Here is an 18,466-nt window from a genome sequence, read left to right as displayed (position 1 = left end):
TGCAATTGTACCTCAGAGGCAGACCTGAGGGGTTCTGAAGCTGTCTATGTGATTCATCGAGAATATGTCCCTCACATGATAAATAAGTCTCATGTGGCCTGCTTTATCTGGAAACACAAGTTTTTCCTCAGTGATTTCTCTCTTGGTGGTACAGAAGCTGGCCTATTTACTGCATAGCCTGATTCCAAGATAATAAATTCCAAGGAATACCAGGTGCACCTGGGCTTGGTTTAGAATTCGGGTTAAGGTAGGTAAGAGTTGGCTTTTATGGTTACCAGATGATACTAGGAAAAGAAATCTGTCGTAGCTTATTACGCAATATGGTGTTTGCGTTCTTTTAAAGTAAATAGCAATGATTCTCAGCTGGTGGGTTTAGGCCAAGAAATAGTGGAAAGAAAAATGTATTCCTGTTTTGATTTTTCTTATATAGTCCAGAGATGAACACATTTCCCAACAGAAAGTGTATTTTAATCACTAATTTACTCCGTAAACAAATACAGTGCAGCTCAGCCTCTGGCTGGCAGGCAACATAACGATTGGTTTTTGGCATTACATCAAATTATATATGTACTGTACTATACACATGCTGTCAGAGGCTGTTTTTTCTTTTAAATGTAACATATTCTTTATTTACTGTAATGTCTATAACGGTGGGTCTTAAACATGCAACAACAAAAAATCTGGTTCCCATGGTGACAACAGATGAAACATACTGCTTTACAGGTGATATTTATTTATTTTTCTGTTGGCAGACATTCTAAACAAACCATGTATTGGACAGGAATTGCAAGTGTTACAATTTACTGTTATTACTAATCGTTTTCTCAAAAGTTTTCATGTTTGAATTGGTTGAGGATTTCCCCTTCTCAGCCAGAGTCACTGTCTCAGCTTTCGAACAGCTTCCATGGTGTTTTTCTCACCTGTAATTCTAGATGTGGATGCCGTCTGGAGACCTGTTGTAATAAAAAAGGGTTTAAGAGCATGAGACCAGGGACCTCCTCCAATGAGTCCTAAAAATATTAGCGGTTCCGTATCAGTTCCAAGGTCTAGTTGTCTATTGCGTCACATTGTTGTGACATTGTTATTGTCATGTTGGCCTTGTAATGGCTTGCAACATATGCTATTAAAATGAATAGATGGAGGGGTGTCTGGAAGAATGTTTCTCAACATTGAGCAATGGCACATCATTTATATTCTGACAGCACACCACGTGAAATAATTGCATAAAAAACATAAATGGAGACTGAAAATGTTATATAATCTCAATCTACTCACAAATGTTTAAAGAGTGAAATCTGCGGTTTTTTTTAGTTGAAAAAACAATTATTCTGTGAATGATTGTCAACGGGTTAACGCACGTTACTCTTCTGCCCTCTTCTGCCATCTGGTGGAAGAAAATTTAAAGTGGAAGTCGACTCAAAAATTACCTGAGAATATTTTTTGTACAGTACATCTACTAAATTAAATGCGACATTCTGAATGATTATTGTTGTTGCAAATTAATTAAGCAGTCGAATACACTAGTTTTTAATCAATGTCATCAGAAGAGTGTTTTGCCACTCGCTAACGACTGAAAACGGCATCCCAGTTGCTTAGATAGTGACCAATCAAAACTCACCTATCTTCTTGTTTGGTCATGTGATGTTCGCAAGCTCAGCTACGCTTAGTGGATTTTGAGAATCGAATGAGAAAGATCATTTTAGGGTTGACTTTCTCTATTATTGTTTTTCACGTCATTATGTGTCAGCGGCATAAATACAATACAAAACAAAATACAATACAATAAATATATATAGTAACCTATACTATAAACATATTTTTGGTGCAATTAAGTGAAACTAAAGATTTTGAGGGATCCTCTGTATTTCTATTTTGTGTTGAATATTAGACTGCTGGTATAACCCGATTAAATGAATTTGAACCTGTTTGTATAATACAATTTTATATCTCTGTAATTTTTCAGTAGGCATGCTGCAGCGCACATTCAAACAACTATGTAAAGACAGATGCTTAAAATCTATTCATCCATTATCTATAGCCGTTTATTCTCAGAAAGGTTGCAGGCTCGCTGGTGCCTATCCCAGCTAACTTCGGGCACTAGGCGGGGAATACCCTGAACCGGTTGCCAGCCAATTGCAGGGCACACAGAGACAAACATTCATCCACGCACCCAATCACACCTCAAGACAATTAAGTGTGTCCAATACACCTCCCATGCATGTTTTTGTAGTGTGGGAAGAAGTCGGAGGGAACCCGCGAGGGCCCGGGGAGAAAATGCAAACTCCACACAGGAAGGCCGGAGCCAGCTGGATTCCAACTCAGGACCCTTAACTGTGAGGCGCACGTGCTAACCAGTGCTCCACTGAGTCGCCTAAAATCAACTCGTTTTTCCTTATTATGCCCATGATGCAAAGAATATTTGTATTTTCTGTTTCGAGGCAGGCTCTTGCAGTAGAAATCCCCATGAGCGTGTTTGTGTATTATGCATGCTTGTGTAAGCATCTGCATGTATTGTGTGTGACTGCCTCTTTGTGTGCATGTGAGTCTATGCATGGTTCTGAATGGAGACCATTTATTCCTCTGCTGCCACCGCTATTTGCCTTTCTGTCCATTACATTATCGGTTCTCCTTTCACTGCTTCTCATCACACTGTAATGGTTGTTATATAATAGTAGCTGTTGAAAGAAAAACACTGTTTGGATTTCCGCTGCCGACAACAAAAAAGCATTGAAGTACAATAGCGCTCAAAAGCAGAGTACAATGTAGATATTGCATTAATTCAAATATACAAATAAGCACTGGCTATAAAAAAAAAGTGAGATGCATATTTAAGTAATTAAACAAACAATGTGAGTCATCACCCCAAATGCAAAGTGAAGACTTCTAATCACAGCTAATCAAAATGGCTCAAAATATCATTTCGGCCCTCAATGAAAAAAAAAAAATTCAAGCAGATGGAGAAATAAGATACAAGATGGAAGGCAGGAAACAATATAGTCAATTACCTAAACATCCAATCATCTATTTTCTGAACCACTCATCCTTATAAGTGTTGCAGGGATGCTGGAGTACCAACCAAATATGTTCAACCTAAACTGGTCGCCAGCCAATTGCATTAGATACACCAAAAAAATACAAAGTAAGTAAAGATCTCTGTAGGCCTTTTGCATTTTTTTAGTTATATTTAAGTATACCAACACATTAACGAGAGTTTTTTTTTTATGATAGACAAAATATATATATATATATATATATATATATATATATATATATATATATATATATATATATATATATATATATATATATATATATATATATATACAAAGTATCTTTAAAGGGCAAGTCCAGTCAAAAAAATTCTTTACCCAAATATGTTTCAGGTGTCGTCATTAGCAGCATTTGGTTTGTGTAATATGAATTAAACCGAATTATCCACCTGTTTTTAACCATTCAGGGGATAAACAGTTTGACATTTTTTTTTTATTGATAATGAAATCATGGTTGCTCAGGTGACGACCAATCACAGCTAAAGTCTCTTTACAATCAAAGTAATGTATGATAAAGCCAGCTCTTTGATATTTTCACGAGATTTTATTATTAAAATAATAACCTACTCAAATAAAGATGGAAGAGATCCACCAGTGCGTCCTTCAATTCCAATACATAGTACTATAATTTTGTTGAGTCTGAACATTCTAGTTTTCTCTCAATAAACCAGGTTACACATTGTGCCTCCTTTTATTTTTATTTTTATTTTTTTTGGAGTAGCCATTTCATAGTCGGTGAATCGTGTCCCTTCCATCAAGTATGTGAAACAAAATATTTAATATAAATAAAAATAATAATAATAAAAAATAACATAACATGAATATAGAGTAACTATTTGAACATCCACCTTGGTAATAAATTGTTTTAACTGCAAAGACTCTTATGGACCCATGTTTTCCTACAGAACGTCTTCCTTCCGTCATCTCTTTGAGTTTAATAGTGCAACACACACGCCCGCTTCGTTATTTTCTTGCTGCCGATATGTATTATCATTGGACAAGGTGCTCCCACCCTCACATTTGATTGGCTCTCAATTGTGTCAGACATTCCCTTCCTTTCGGCTAGCTACTTCCGCTTCTGTGTCAAACCCTAAAGCTTCACTGCAAGTTCTTTTCCTGTACTTGTCAAACCGTTTCGTCTTCGGTAAGACACATATTCATATCCTCTCTTTTCTATATTTATATTTTACAAACGGGTGTAATGGCTGAGTATTCCCATAGCTGTTTGTCACATTAAGGAACGCCTGTTGTAGTATTGCCCCCCCTTAGCCGAAACGCTAACATTTAGGCTAGCTGTCAATATGCTTTGAGATGTTCTGTCACTATCGTATCGGACATTCGGGAGTCCTTTTATCGTTATAACGAAGATAAAACTTTATATTGTTTGGCCGGGATCTAAATTAATGTAGACGAATGGTGTTTGTTCGGATTGATGATGTGTTAAACCAGATCAATTCGTGTAAAGTACGTGCTAATATTGATAGCAGCCAACTCAGCATTTAGGGCAGTTTTGACCCTTCTTTCGGCAAAGTTATTTGCAGATAGTCGGACGCTGTTGATAATCGAATGATGGAAAACACACTGGCAGGTGTGAATCCAATACGATCCCATCTTCCTTACGTTTGCTTTTGATCCGTTCAACTTGAGGTGAAGTGTGAGATAATCCCGTCGAGCTCAGTCAAGTTGGAAATGGGACAGAATGTACAGTACTGTTGATTTATGTTGACTTATGCGAATACATCTGTGCGGTTATGTCAAGCTTTTCGTGTAGGTTAAAGTTTCCTCTCATAGACTTGAAATGCTTCAGCCATGCTCCCACATCTGCTCAATTTATGACCACTTCAAAGTCTCCATCTGACCCTCGGGAAACGCATTGTTTTCCCCTCCTAGTTGGTTCATTGTGGGGCATTGACACTGAGAAGACGGGAAGTCCTTTTGCCGTACCTCGAAAGTCGTTCATGCTATTGCAAGCATTTCTGTATGTGTGGATACATGTTGTGGAAAAGTGGACTGTGTTCTTCTAATGGACCACTTGTTTACTTGTTATCAGTTCAACAAGTGGAAGTTTGTCCATTTGTATGTTCATTTTAGCAGACTACCTTCCTGGTGTTGTTGGGAAAGTGAAGCCTCATGAACCACTGTTTTTTCTTCAGTCTTCTTGATGGTGTTCTTGGTTTGAGAGTAAAGGCTTGAGCGATGGAAAGGCATTAAATTTCCACCGCATCTTGACACCAAGAGTGCCATTTAGAGTAGCAAAAATATTGATCAAAAGTGTAGTGGGGCTTCTTCACTGATGGCCAAACAGGGCTTTGTTGGAGCTCCCGACACGTTTCACAAATCCTGGTTCATTGCCTGAGGCTTCAATAACAAGAGTGTTATTAGGGAATCTGGAGGTCATTAAATGAGGTGCAACAGAGATGAGCTGAAGAGGCAAATTGCTTTTTATTCTGCAGCATACCTATTTAGTGCACAACACGCCCCAGGGGTTCATGGATTATTATGGATTTGATTGGCTATGCATATTTCCGTTTGACTATATCAGATGGTTATGTTTGTATTAAGACACGATGATTACGAGTAATAATGACAGTATATTTTGAAAAAAATCCATCCATTCATCTTGAATATTTCAATAGGGAGTATGGAGTCATTTCTACATATTTATTATGAGGTTTGGACTGGCCCAATTGGGCCAGGGTCATTGAACTTCAGGTGGCCTGACGTTGACAGTGGCACAGAAAACACAGAGTTACAAAGTGAACAAAGGCTCTTTAGAGGGTGACGCTTAAATGAGATACTCTTACAAGTCTTTAATGCAGAATTTCTCCAAGTATGGGATTTCTTGCAAAGGTTAGGAGAGGACTGGTGGAATCAGGTGTTCACGATCAATCAATGTTAAATCTCCATAATTAAGCCACAAAAGGCATACAGTTCTCTTTTTTAATTAATTAATTATTTTTTTATGAGGGGGGGCAATATCCTTTACCTTTGTTCTTGGCTCTCTGGTTACTGCTTGAGTGCAGCATTTGTTCTCCAATTATTGTTGACGTGTGGTTAAAATTCAGTGACAGGAAAGACATTTTGCAAACGCATGTCCTCAAGGCCTCATTTCAACAGATTTGAGAGGAATGTTGCAGCGGTGGCCAAACTAATGGGCATATGTGTAACAGAAGTCTGTGTCAATTATTATTATATAGAGTACACCCGGAATATATTCACAGCTTTTCACTTTTTCCCTCGCAGTTCCAATTGCAGTTGATGATAATACTGTTAATGCTGGTTATCATGCGCTTATAGTAGATCACAAACATGCACATTGTTGTTTTTTTGGCTGAGAAATGTACATCAATCTGCTCCTTGGTAAAGCTCACTGCCAATATTTGTAAAGACAAATGTCTTGTCGTCTTGTCTTGTGATGCACCAGTCCTCCATTACATCCCCATTTGTGATCAATATCTGATCAATCAAATAATGTTATTTGTATAGATAAAAAGACATCTAAGTACACCAGAGCTTTACATTTACTGCAGTTTGACCTTTGACATCATGCCTTAGATTCACTCTGAGATCAAAGCTTTTATCATCAAGAGGCTGAAATCCAGGTCCAGGAGAGCCCGTAAGACAACTGCTTGCAAGGACCCCCTTCCACTGCAGCCGAGCTCCACCAGCCCTGCTCAAGTCCCTGTGTCAACCAGAATAGTTTGTAGATTCTTGTCTTGGCCCCCATGGTCAAATCATTGCCCTGAAACCAGCACAAAACAAAAGACAATTTAAAATAAGGTTTGGCACTTGCCAAGGCCCAAAGCCATCTAAAAGGATGGACACTGAAAAATGACAATCTGGATTTTCCAGAAGAATCTTTGCTGAATTACATCACAGCCATTAGAGACCTACCCCCTCCACAAAATGTTCATGTTGGTGGCATAAAAATCATAGTCTAGGGTTACATCCAGTATAGGGGTGTGAGAGAGATATGCAGAACGGAAGGCAATATTACTAGCCTAAAATATCAAAAGTTTAGTCACACCTTATATTCCCAACCATAAGAGGAACACATTTTTGCTGCTCTATTCCATGCAATGCACTCATGTCTACATCAAAGTTTTTCAAGTCAAAGATCAAGGTACTCCAGGAATGGCCGGCCCAGGCACCAGACAGACATCACTGACCAAGTCAGGTGTAGAAATAAAAGAGAACGCATGGAAGAAGAAACCAAAGAATCTTAATGAACTCTGAGAGACATGCGGGTCTGCTTTCTTTGTGATTCCTGATGACGCCATCAATGATTTGAATGAATCATTGCCGTACCGAAAGAATGCAGTTCTCCAAGTTCGTCGCGGTTGTACAAGATAGTAAATAATGGCTCTCTCAAGCACCACTACTGAATTCACTGACATTATGTAACATACTTTTGTATTTGAAGTCATTTATTCGTTGAAATTTCACATTACTTGCTGTCGGTAATAAAACCTTTGCCTGTCTAAAATCTGACGGGTCTGTGTACTTTAAATGATCAATGTTCTACATTGAAGCAATTTTATTTTAGAGTATGCAACATAATTTGAGCGGGTTTTAGCTTTCACGCGATTTATTAAAAATCAGGATATAGGCTGTTGTTTCCAGAAAACGGATAAGCTACAAGGCTTTTGTTAGGGACTGTAGTTTTGATATATTGTTTCAGTTTCAGATTTACTTGATCTGCTTCAATAAAAAGAAACACAGGCAAAACAGATTAAGTTTTACACCCTTTTAACCTTGGCTGGCAAAGTTGTGAACCTGAAATTACAAGTTGTATAGCCCCAAGGTGTTGCTTTTCAACCAGCCATTGTCTCTCAGGTCACTTTGTGGTGTGACTTAATGAAAATGATCGTGTGTTGTAAAAAGATTGCGTCAACTTCTTCGTAAATTTTGGTTTTGTAAGATCCTTACACTCTTCTACTTTGTTTTGCTCTAAGTGTTAATCACTTTCCATTCATACGTCTGTTTTTCGAGGGTTTGATTTGAGGTCAAACGGCAGTATTGAGTTTTACACTACGGGCGGTGTTTTACAAGGCAATCATTCGCACTGTTTATTGATTTCATAACGCAAGGAACGTCCTTCTCGATCGCTTCCTTGCGCACACTAAGTTCGAAATCAACTGCTATGAAGTCCTATTTTGTCCTCGTGATTACCTTCTCACCTTTTGCCTTTTAATATCCCAATAGACTCTGGTTTAAGTGGTTACTTAAAACGTTTCCCTGTTAGAATTGAGAATTGTCATTCTTAAAAGTAGTTTGGAAGCATCGTATTGCGTGAAATTAATCCAATTGTAAGCACAACAACATTTTTTGGATCTTTGTGACGTGATCAGTCAGTCATTCTTTGTTGGCTTTGTCACAACAAAAATGCTGTGCCACCTTTTGAGAATAATTCATCTTAATCATGTTGCACCTGTGATTGAGCTACAATAACCGTTGAACGCCATTAAGATCTATTTAGACTTTTGGAAATTGTGATATTGCCAAAATAAATGTCTTTCAGTGTTATAGCAGTTTGCTTTCTGTAGTCGTATTCAGTTGATGGATTTGTAAACGGTGTCAAGTATCCCTCTTGATTTGTTTTGTTTTAACATGCAAAATCCAAATGCACCAAAGTGTGTCACAGCAAACAATGTGACATCACACACCCCTCTCGCTCCTATTGGTCTCAAGAATCTGAATAGGAAGACATTTTCTTCATGGACAGCATAATCAGAAAGTGAAACTATGTCTTCGCATCGGCTAACATTCAGCTTTGTCTTGTCAACCAACAGACGTTTGCTGGCTTCCCGTTTCCTCCAGAACCATCCATCCTTTTGTGGACACCAAGCATAAATACTGTTGCTGTGGTGACGATCCAGAAGGGAACCTTGACTGACAGGTTTTCTGTCCAGAAGAACTCTCCGAGGTTGTCTTCAGAGGGAACATGTGTTAAGAGATTGACCGGTCAAGTCAGATTTCTAAGCGTGGACTTCAGAAGATGAGCAATGAGGATGAGTTCTTTGACGCCGTTACAGGTTAGTACTTAGTGCTTTTTTTTTTTTTTTTTGGTCCCCGCTAATGTCAGTCTATTTATGCAGCTATCTAAAATGCCGATAAATTACTTTTAAGTACTCGTAGTGGCAAAACTCCACACGATTTTCCATGCTTCACAGGCCTGGATTCGGACGAGTCATATGAAGGGATGTCAGAGTCCAGTTACAAAGATGCACTCGTGTTTGATAATAGAAGGAACAATGGATCAAAATCACAGGAGAACGGCGTCAGGAAACACAGGTATTGCTGCATTCCTGCTACACCTTTTCACACACCATTTGTGTATTTGGCCATATTTGAAGCTGATTGAACCTCCACCAATTTACTCTCTGGAATAATTTTACGTTTGCATTTGAGCATGCCTACAATTGTCAAAAAAAACAAACAGTTAACATAGTTAACAATGTATTAAAGTAGTTAGCTTGGCATTACACCAAAATTATGGCTGGAGGGATGGATGTATATGCTTGTAAATTCATTCATGCTAATCTGTCTCAGAGACACCAAGATACAGGCATAGACAAATGTTGTGGTAAACAATTTCTTTTCATTTTCTGCCCAATGGAAAACTAATATTTCTTTCTGATAGCAGACCAGTTGGACGACAGGTTCTGCTTATCTACAAACTTTGCACCAATGCTTTAGTCAGACAACAGCATGCCTGATCAGATATATTTGCATAAATACACACACACACAGCAAACTACCTCTTATTCACATTTTTATTTGGTTTTGGACCTATCTAGAGTTTTTGCTTTTTTCCTAATGCATAAAGATATGACAAGATTGCACCAAAGCCTCGTCTATGAAGAAAAACGCATATTACTAATGTTGTAACAGTTACCCGCAAGACGAATCAGTGAAAATCACCTTATTTCTTCCTGTATAATTTCAATTGTGAGCGATCTTTTTACATCATATGCTGATTAGATTCCAAGTGTCACATTCTAAATCTGGGCCTGGTCATTTCATTGATCTTTTTTTCCCCGCTCCAGGACGGCATTACCTGCGCCCATGTTTTCCAGGAATACTATTAGTGTCTGGAGTATCCTTAAGAAATGCATCGGAATGGTAAGGATGTAAACGAACGGGTCCCTAATTTGCCCGAATAGCAAGGCTTCACTGTATAAATGTGAAAGTTTCTATCAAAACATTTTGATTGGACAAAATAAATGAACTGTAAATTAAAATGACAGCAATGTATACTGTATTACCTAAAGACAATCACATAAATAAGACACAACTTTTCTTTTATTGACTGCACTAGACAAGAATTTGCTAACAATTAAGTCGATGAGCGGCACTTGACTTCGCAAACATGGTTCCGCACTCATCGATTGTCGGCAGCAATAAGCAGTTACCCGCCAAACAATGTTAACAAAAGATGTTCTTTTGTTGAGTGCTAGACACAATACCAACAAAAAAAACAGCACATTCACCGGTATTGAATGTGTCATCCAAGCCATGTTTTATACTGGCCACTTGAGAGACAAAAACAAAGTTTTTTTTTTTTTTTTTTTATTGACACGATTGCGCAAGCAATTTATTTCCATTTCTCAATGCAACACTTGTTAGTTGCAGCAAGAAAGTGAGTAATCAACAAACTTGTCGTCTCGTCCTTTCTCAGGAACTCTCCAAGATCACAATGCCTATCGTCTTCAACGAGCCGCTCAGCTTCCTGCAGAGAATCACAGAATACATGGAACACACTTACCTCATCAACAGAGCCTGCTCCTTGTCTGACTCCATAGAGCGCATGCAGGTCAGACGCCCACACATCTTTACAATAGGAAATTGACCGTGTGAACAACTTATTAACATATTAACCTAATTGTGTAAAATGAGAGATCCCACGCAATCATTGCTTTGTTGATCTCTGTGTGGAACGCACCATATGCATATTTACCATTGGGAAAAACAGGGATAGCCCGACATATTCACTCAATTTTCAAGAAATACTGATGCTAGGTTTCTCATACTAGTGGTTGCGTCATGTACAGTAAATTGTAGATTATCACCGAAGACATCTAAACTATGAATGTGGAGTCATGTACTTAAATAAAAGGTGAATTAACTAAAAACATTATTTGTATTGTCATGTCTTCAAAATAGCCACCCTTTGCTCTTGGCATTTTCTCCATATGCTTCAAGTAGTCACCTGAAATGTTTTTTAATTCACCGTTGTGCATTATCAGGGATAACTAGTAGAATTTGTTGCTTCATTAATGTGGTTGTGTTGTGCAGAACTCGGGTTAACAAACAGCCGAGAACCCCATTGGACAACTGTTAAAATTCATATTATGGCAAGAATCAATCAGCTAACTAAAGAAAAAAAGTGGCCATCATCAAAGGCGTTTCACATCAAAGGGAAAGCATTGAAAAAAGACACAAGGGAGCTGAAATTTCACCCAGATGGCCACAACATGTCAAATTTCAACATGGCATGATGACAGTACAAGGGAGTGTACTGGTAGTACTGGTAAAGTGATTTTGAAGAAAATGACCCAAAAATCATCAAGCACAAGGTTTAAAAAAAAAAAAAGCATTTACCTGAGTGATGAGGAATATTCAAAGTCATTGTTTCCTCAGGCTGTCGCTGCGTTTGCTGTCTCTGCGGTTGCCTCTCAGTGGGAACGAACTGGAAAACCCTTCAACCCTCTTCTTGGAGAGACTTATGAACTCACCAGGTACTATATACAGCACACGCACATATATGCATTTTTTGAATTGATTATATTAGTTTTAACATGCTCTGTATTCACCCCTCATTTTTTTCTGTCTTTATACAGAGAGGAGCTGGGCTTCCGGCTGATCGCGGAGCAGGTATCCCATCATCCCCCGGTGAGCGCTTTCCATGCCGAGAGCCTGGCAGGAGACTTTGTGTTCCATGGCTCCATATACCCCAAGCTCAAATTCTGGGGGAAGAGTGTGGAGGCGGAGCCCAAAGGGACCATCACTCTGGAGTTACTTAAGTAAGTCAAAGAAACACGAGTGAGGGGCACTTTTGCCGTCAAGTGCAACTTTTGTCCAATCTGTGTTCTCTCTTTTCATGTCCTCCCGCTTCTATTTAAGGCACAATGAGGCATACACGTGGAGTAATCCTCACTGCTGTGTGCACAACATCATTCTGGGCAAACTATGGATCGAGCAGTATGGCTCGGTAGAAATAATCAACCACAGGTAATCCCTCCATACCATTTGTGTGCTTTTAAAAAAAAAACAAAAAACGTTTCCTGGGTTGCTTGAAGAGTTTTTAGTTGACCCTGAAAGCTGCGCACCGTTAACAAGTGTTATTGCAATCAAATGAATAATTCCAACTTGCATAATTTTCAGGGCACGCCGAAAATAATCTTTTGTTTACGCCTCTCTGCAGTCGTTAATTAATTAGCATACTATCCTGCCACATGCTTTTTATTAGTGTGGTGAGGATGTCGTGAGTGAAAGGACAATTTGCAACATTTCAGTCACATGCTTTTCCCCGTAGTTGATGAAGAGATGTTAAATACTTACGCTCTTGTCTACGCAGCACTGGAGACAAGTGCGTGTTGAATTTCAAGCCTTGTGGGATGTTCGGCAAAGAGCTGCACAAAGTCGAGGGGTACATCCAGGATAAGAGGTCAGCCTTCATAACTGTTACGTCGTCGCCCGCGATATGATTTCCGATACGCCGTGTTGAGTTTTCCAAGAAATCTTTCTTTCGTAATCGGATCGCCATCTCGGCTTTATTTTCAACGGCGCAGTAAAAAGAAGCTTTGTGTCATCTATGGGAAGTGGACCGAGTGCATGTGGAGTATTGATCCTCAGTCCTACGAGGCTCACAAGAAGGCCGAGAAGAAAGGAGACAACAAGAAGCACAAACATGTAAATCGATTTAATCGAGTCCCATCTTGCGTTGATGTAGCGCATTCTTGGTAAAAGGTGTTATGTGGTGATTTAACCATGTGATTTCTCAATCCGTTTAATCCCTCCCCGCCCAGGACGAGCCGGTCGGGTCGGAGAATGATGATGCCGACGACATGCCAGAGGTCCAAGAGACAGTGTCGGTCGTACCAGGAAGTACTCTGCTTTGGAGGATAGAGCCTAGACCAACTCATTCTGCTCAGGTATGGCGATAAAAACAGAACAGAAAAAGCAGGTTTGTGCATAAAATGAATAAAATTTTTTTCTGTTCAGATGTACAACTTCACTAATTTTGCAATGTCGCTCAACGAGCTGGAGCCAGGCTTGGAGGCCATTTTAGCTCCGACGGACTGTCGCTTCAGGCCTGACATTAGAGCCATGGAGAATGGCCAAATGGGTAGGTGTATTGTCCACCGCAAATGTTTTGTGGGAATCTGTTTGAGCTAGCGATGCGCAAATGGAGCCTCATGAAGCGCTTTGGACATTTTTTTTGTTCCTGATGGCACACTTGGTTCAAAGATGCGGTGAAATTTTAGTGCATTTCCATTGCACTAGCCTTTATGTTTAAACCAAGATCTAGAGCGATGTCTCTCCACCTTTTTTTTCTGATGTACCCCCTGTGAAATATATTTTCAGCCAAATACCCCATAACCAGTGCAAAACCTTTTTGTGTTTAAAAAAAAGTATGTATATATATATATATATATATGTATATATATGTATATATATATGTATATATATGTATATGTATATATATATATATATATATATATATATATATATATATATGTATGTATGTATGTATGTATGTATGTATGTGTGTATAATCATGCCATCAGATTCATTAAACTTTAGAATTTTGATATATATACCTACATTTCTCAAACCAAAAAATTACTGTAGTATAAATATAGATAAATTATTATTTGCCAAAACACTGGAGCTGTACTATTTAAACTGAAAAATCGTATTTGTTCTTTCGTTCTTGCCATCGCTGGCCTCGGTCAGCTGGGATAGCAACGTGCGCTAAAGAAAATGAGATGAAGATAATGAAACCCTGTCGCCATCTGCTGTCTGTTTCTCTAAACGCTTGATGACCGCTGGTGATTTTGCAGAAGAAGCAAGCCAGGAGAAGGAGAGGCTGGAAGAGAAACAACGAGGAGCCAGAAAGCAGAGAGCCAAAAACGAGGAGGAGTGGTCTACAAGGTCAGTCGAGCTCTTGCTTGATTTTGCTTTCACGCATTTACTCACTCGAGGAATGTCTTTTTCAGTCAAGTAGTCCCAAACTATTCCGACTTAAAATAGAGTTCTTTGTACATTTGTTGTGATTTGTTATCCAAAATTGCATCACTAATCAGTTTATAATGTTACTAAGTAAAGGCTTACATTTTGTAAAATTAAAAAAAAGTCACAATGACATTTAGTAACATGTCAATTCGTGTTTCAATTGATTTGCTTTTGATTTGAAAAGATAGGCTTCATTTTCCCATCACTACTGCTAACAAACAGATCATTTATGATGTTCTAGCATTTCTTGCCCATGGTCTACAAATGATCTTGGTGTTTGTTTTTCCCAGGTGGTTCCAAATGGGGATCAACCCGTGCACCGGCTCCCAGGACTGGAACTACTCGGGCGGTTACTTCAGTAGGAACTACAAAGACCTGCCTGATATCTACTGATGTGACTGCTCGCCTTCACCCTGTTCTCCTCACACTTCTTCCACATGCCTTGTTAGAATTTGGTGGGACAGCTAACCCTTCACCGTCGCATAAATCCAGCACACATCGGAAAGACTTACAGAGGCCTCTTTTGAACGCTTGCCTCATGTCGGCTTGCTCGTTTTTTTTCCCCCTCCAAGGATTTTACATCAACTTTAGCCGCGTGACCTGTAAGAGTTTCCCATCACTCGTTTCTTCCATACGTCACCATTTGAAAGGCCCAAGTCGGAACGTGTGTAGTACGTCATTATTTGCAACGTTCTGAATGAGGAATTTGAAGAGTTGGTCAAATATGTCCCTTGCCTATCCACCATGCTGTCAAGAGAGTACACTTGACGGAATGTTTAAAATGTTGAAGATTTGCAATATTCCAGAATGATTCCATTCCTGTGTCAAAAAATGTAAAGATATTGCTATGTAAAGATACTTAAGAGGACTAAATTCTCTGTCTCACTGAGAGGCAAAAGCTGGCGAGAGGCTGCAAAGGAAGCGGCTCTTGATCTCCTCAGGGTTTGTTCAAGGTCGGTAGAGGTCAAATGTTCACCAAAATGTCGCCCGAGGTCACCAGATGTTTGCTTGTACTGCTCTTGCTGCAACATGTTGAAAATTTTTTAGCAGCAAGAGCAACATCCCTCAGGCAACATTTTGGTGACCTTGAATGATCCCAGAGGACATGAAAATGTCAGAGGTCATCTGACCTGACATTTGCCTGTACTGCTCTTGTTGCAAAGAAATTTTGAAGCAAAATTTGGGTCAAAGTTTCCCTGCAACAAAAGCAACATCTGTTGACCTCCAGTGACATTTTCGTGACCTCCAATGAACCCGAGGACATGAAAATGTGACTAGAGGTCACCAGACATTGGTCTGTTCCAAATTTCTTTGCAACAAGAACTCCATCTGGCGACATTTTGGTGACCTCAGATGAAACCTGAGAACATGAAAATGTTGAAATGAGCAATGTCTGTTGACCTTCCGTGACCTCTGGCAACCTCAAACAAACGCTGAGCTCAAAAGAGCTGCTACCCTGGTGAACACTCAGTGGAATAGGAGCATGATAAACACAAAATGCCTTGTTAACTCATTCAATCCCAAAGACGTATTTTTACGTTTTTTCTCGAAAAAACATTCATTTCCAAGTACTTCATATTTTTCTTTTCTTTTTTTTTTATCAAGTGTTGCTAGCCAGTCTTAAAATGGCTAGTACTATATATTTGAGGAGTAAAGTGATCTATTACTTTAGCAATCAACTACTTAAGTACTAAAGTACTACTAAAATACTAAAGGAATTGATTACTTTTGTATTAATGTAATTTAAGTACTGGGGTAATGGATTACTTTTAAAGTGATGGTGAAAGTGATTGATTAGTATCTAATTATTAGTATCTTATTTGTTGTTGAATTAAAATATATTAAGTACCTGATTCAATGACTACTCTTGGAAAACGTGAAAATACGTCTTTGGGATTGAATGAGTTAATCTCCTCGAGCGTTTGCAGCATAAAACCAGCACATTTTTTTTCCTTCAGTTTTTGCATTCCTCTTGAATGGTGTGAAAAAGAAAAATGTGTTGATTGCGGTAGTAATTATGCAGAAAAAATCTTTGGACACAGCTTTGTTTTTCTTTGACTATTGCAGATTGTAAATGCAAAGGTATGAATTCTATTAGAATAGACTGCATCTACATTTTTAAGCACTTAACCACATGCATCATTTTGACTTATTTGTACATGTTGTCTGTGCCTGTTATATCTGCCAACATTTTTTTTTTTTTTGGTGATGTAGACAAACACTAAACGAGTTGAGATGCACAATATTTGTATGAAACGCAAAAGCGGTACAAGGATCTCATGCATCAACACACATTCCAACAAATGGGCCATCAAGCTCCATTTTCTTTGTTTGTTTTTGTTATTTCTTTTGAATTTTAGCCTCCTTTTGGACTATCTATGTGGTTGTTGTTGTTGTTGTTTGTGTGCAAGTGTTACACAGAGGTAATCACACGCAAAATGAATGACACATTATTTTGTGCAATTGATTTATTTTTATAATATTTAAAAAGCATTTTCTTTGGTGAGAACATACCGCCAGATGTTTTATTTTTTTGGTGGGGGACTGTATAGGCAAACTGTGGACAGCTTGATAAGGTCATGGACAGGAGAATGTCTACTAATAAAATACTTAATTTCATTTGTGGATGGCTGTGGGTTATTTGAAATAAAATTGAAAGAGCTGAGAAGAATTAACTTGTGAAAGTAACACAAACCCTACTTTGAAACCCTAACCCTGGTTTAAAATGTGACATTGACACACTAAAGATAGTTTCAAACCCTAATTTGAAACCCTAATCCTAAATTTAAACTCCAACCCAATTTGGAAACCCTAACTGTGTAAAACACCCAACTTTTAAACCTTACTTCGAAACCCGAAATCCCGTTTTAAAAACCCAACCCCAGTTTTAAACCCATCTTTGAAACCTTGACCCCTTTTTAAAACACTGGTTAGCTCAAAGCTCCACTTTGAACAACTCTTATTTTGAAACCCAATTTTGGAACATTAATCCTAATTTGAAACCCTAACCTTTCTTTGAAACTCTAACCCTGGTGTAAAACCCTACTTTTAAACAATAAAACTGGTTTTAAAATACCTAAAACCCGAACTAATATAAAACATAACATTGAAACCTTACTTTAAAACCCCAAATCTGCTTTGAAACTAAATCCTACTTTGAAAACATAAACCTAGTTTCAAATCCGAACCAAAATTTCCACTTTGAAAACCTGAGCCTAGTTTGAAACCCTACTTTGTAACTCTACTTTGAAACCCTTAAAGACCAACTAGTATTAACCCCAAATTTTTAATGAAAACCATAATTTAAAACCCCACTCTTTAACCCTGACCATAATTTGAAACCAAACTTTGAAACCCTAGTTTCCACTTTGAAAACCTGAGCCTAGTTTCAAACCTACTTTGAAACCCTACTTTAAAACTCTCTTCAATTCATAACAAAAAAATGTAAACTCCAAGAGTTCACAACCCTAATCCTAAACGTACATAACTCAACCCTAACTCACAATTTAAAACCCTAATCTCACTTTAAACCTCTATTTTATAACCCTAACACTGGTTTAAAATCCTACTTTTTCACCCTAACTATAATTTAAATTCTTACTTTGAAACACAAACGACTAACTAGTATTAACCCCAAATTTTTAATGAAAACCATAATTTAAAACCCCACTCTTTAACCCTGACCATAATTTGAAACCAAACTTTGAAACCCTAGTTTCCACTTTGAAAACCTGAGCCTAGTTTCAAACCTACTTTGAAACCCTACTTTAAAACTCTCTTCAATTCATAACAAAAAAAATGTAAACTCCAAGAGTTCACAACCCTAACCCTAAACGTAACTCAACCCTAACTCACAATTTAAAACCCTAATCTCACTTTAAACCTCTATTTTATAACCCTAACACTGGTTTAAAATCCTACTTTCTTACCCTAACTATAATTTAAATTCTTACTTTGAAACCCTGGTTTCCACCTTGAAAACCTGATCCTAGTTTGAAACCCTACTTTGAAACACTCTTTAATTTAAAACCAAAAGAATGTATAACCTCAAGAGTTCAACCCCCAACTCAAAATGCTAATTTCACTTTAAACTCCTCTTTTGAAACCCTAACACTGGTTTAAAACCTAACCACACTTTGAAACCTCAACTTTTGAAACCCCAACAATTTAAAACC

The 18,466-nt window shown here is 38.2% G+C and overlaps 1 protein-coding gene across 1 annotated transcript; it reads left to right on the top strand.

Annotated features, from left to right (window-relative positions):
* The first annotated feature begins 4,114 nt into the window (after nt 1-4,114).
* LOC148428251 (oxysterol-binding protein-related protein 2-like) lies at nt 4,115-16,910 on the top strand. Its single transcript, XM_088408464.1, has 14 exons — nt 4,115-4,194; nt 8,843-9,085; nt 9,224-9,344; nt 10,100-10,175; nt 10,732-10,866; nt 11,694-11,791; nt 11,894-12,076; nt 12,177-12,284; nt 12,631-12,720; nt 12,845-12,965; nt 13,082-13,207; nt 13,278-13,401; nt 14,120-14,210; nt 14,582-16,910. Exons 2-14 carry the CDS (start codon nt 9,049-9,051, stop codon nt 14,682-14,684), a joined length of 1,413 nt encoding a protein of 470 aa, XP_088264590.1. The 5' UTR covers nt 4,115-4,194; nt 8,843-9,048; the 3' UTR covers nt 14,685-16,910.
* The last annotated feature ends 1,556 nt before the right edge of the window (nt 16,911-18,466 follow it).

The sequence above is a fragment of the Hippichthys cyanospilos genome, chromosome 2 (assembly GCF_059441005.1).
Source record: "Hippichthys cyanospilos isolate Australia breed blue-spotted pipefish chromosome 2, RoL_Hcya_1.0, whole genome shotgun sequence".
NCBI lineage: Eukaryota > Metazoa > Chordata > Actinopteri > Syngnathiformes > Syngnathidae > Hippichthys > Hippichthys cyanospilos.
The sequence above is the reverse complement of the archived record's forward strand: the minus strand, read 5'-3'. Positions and strand labels throughout refer to the sequence as shown.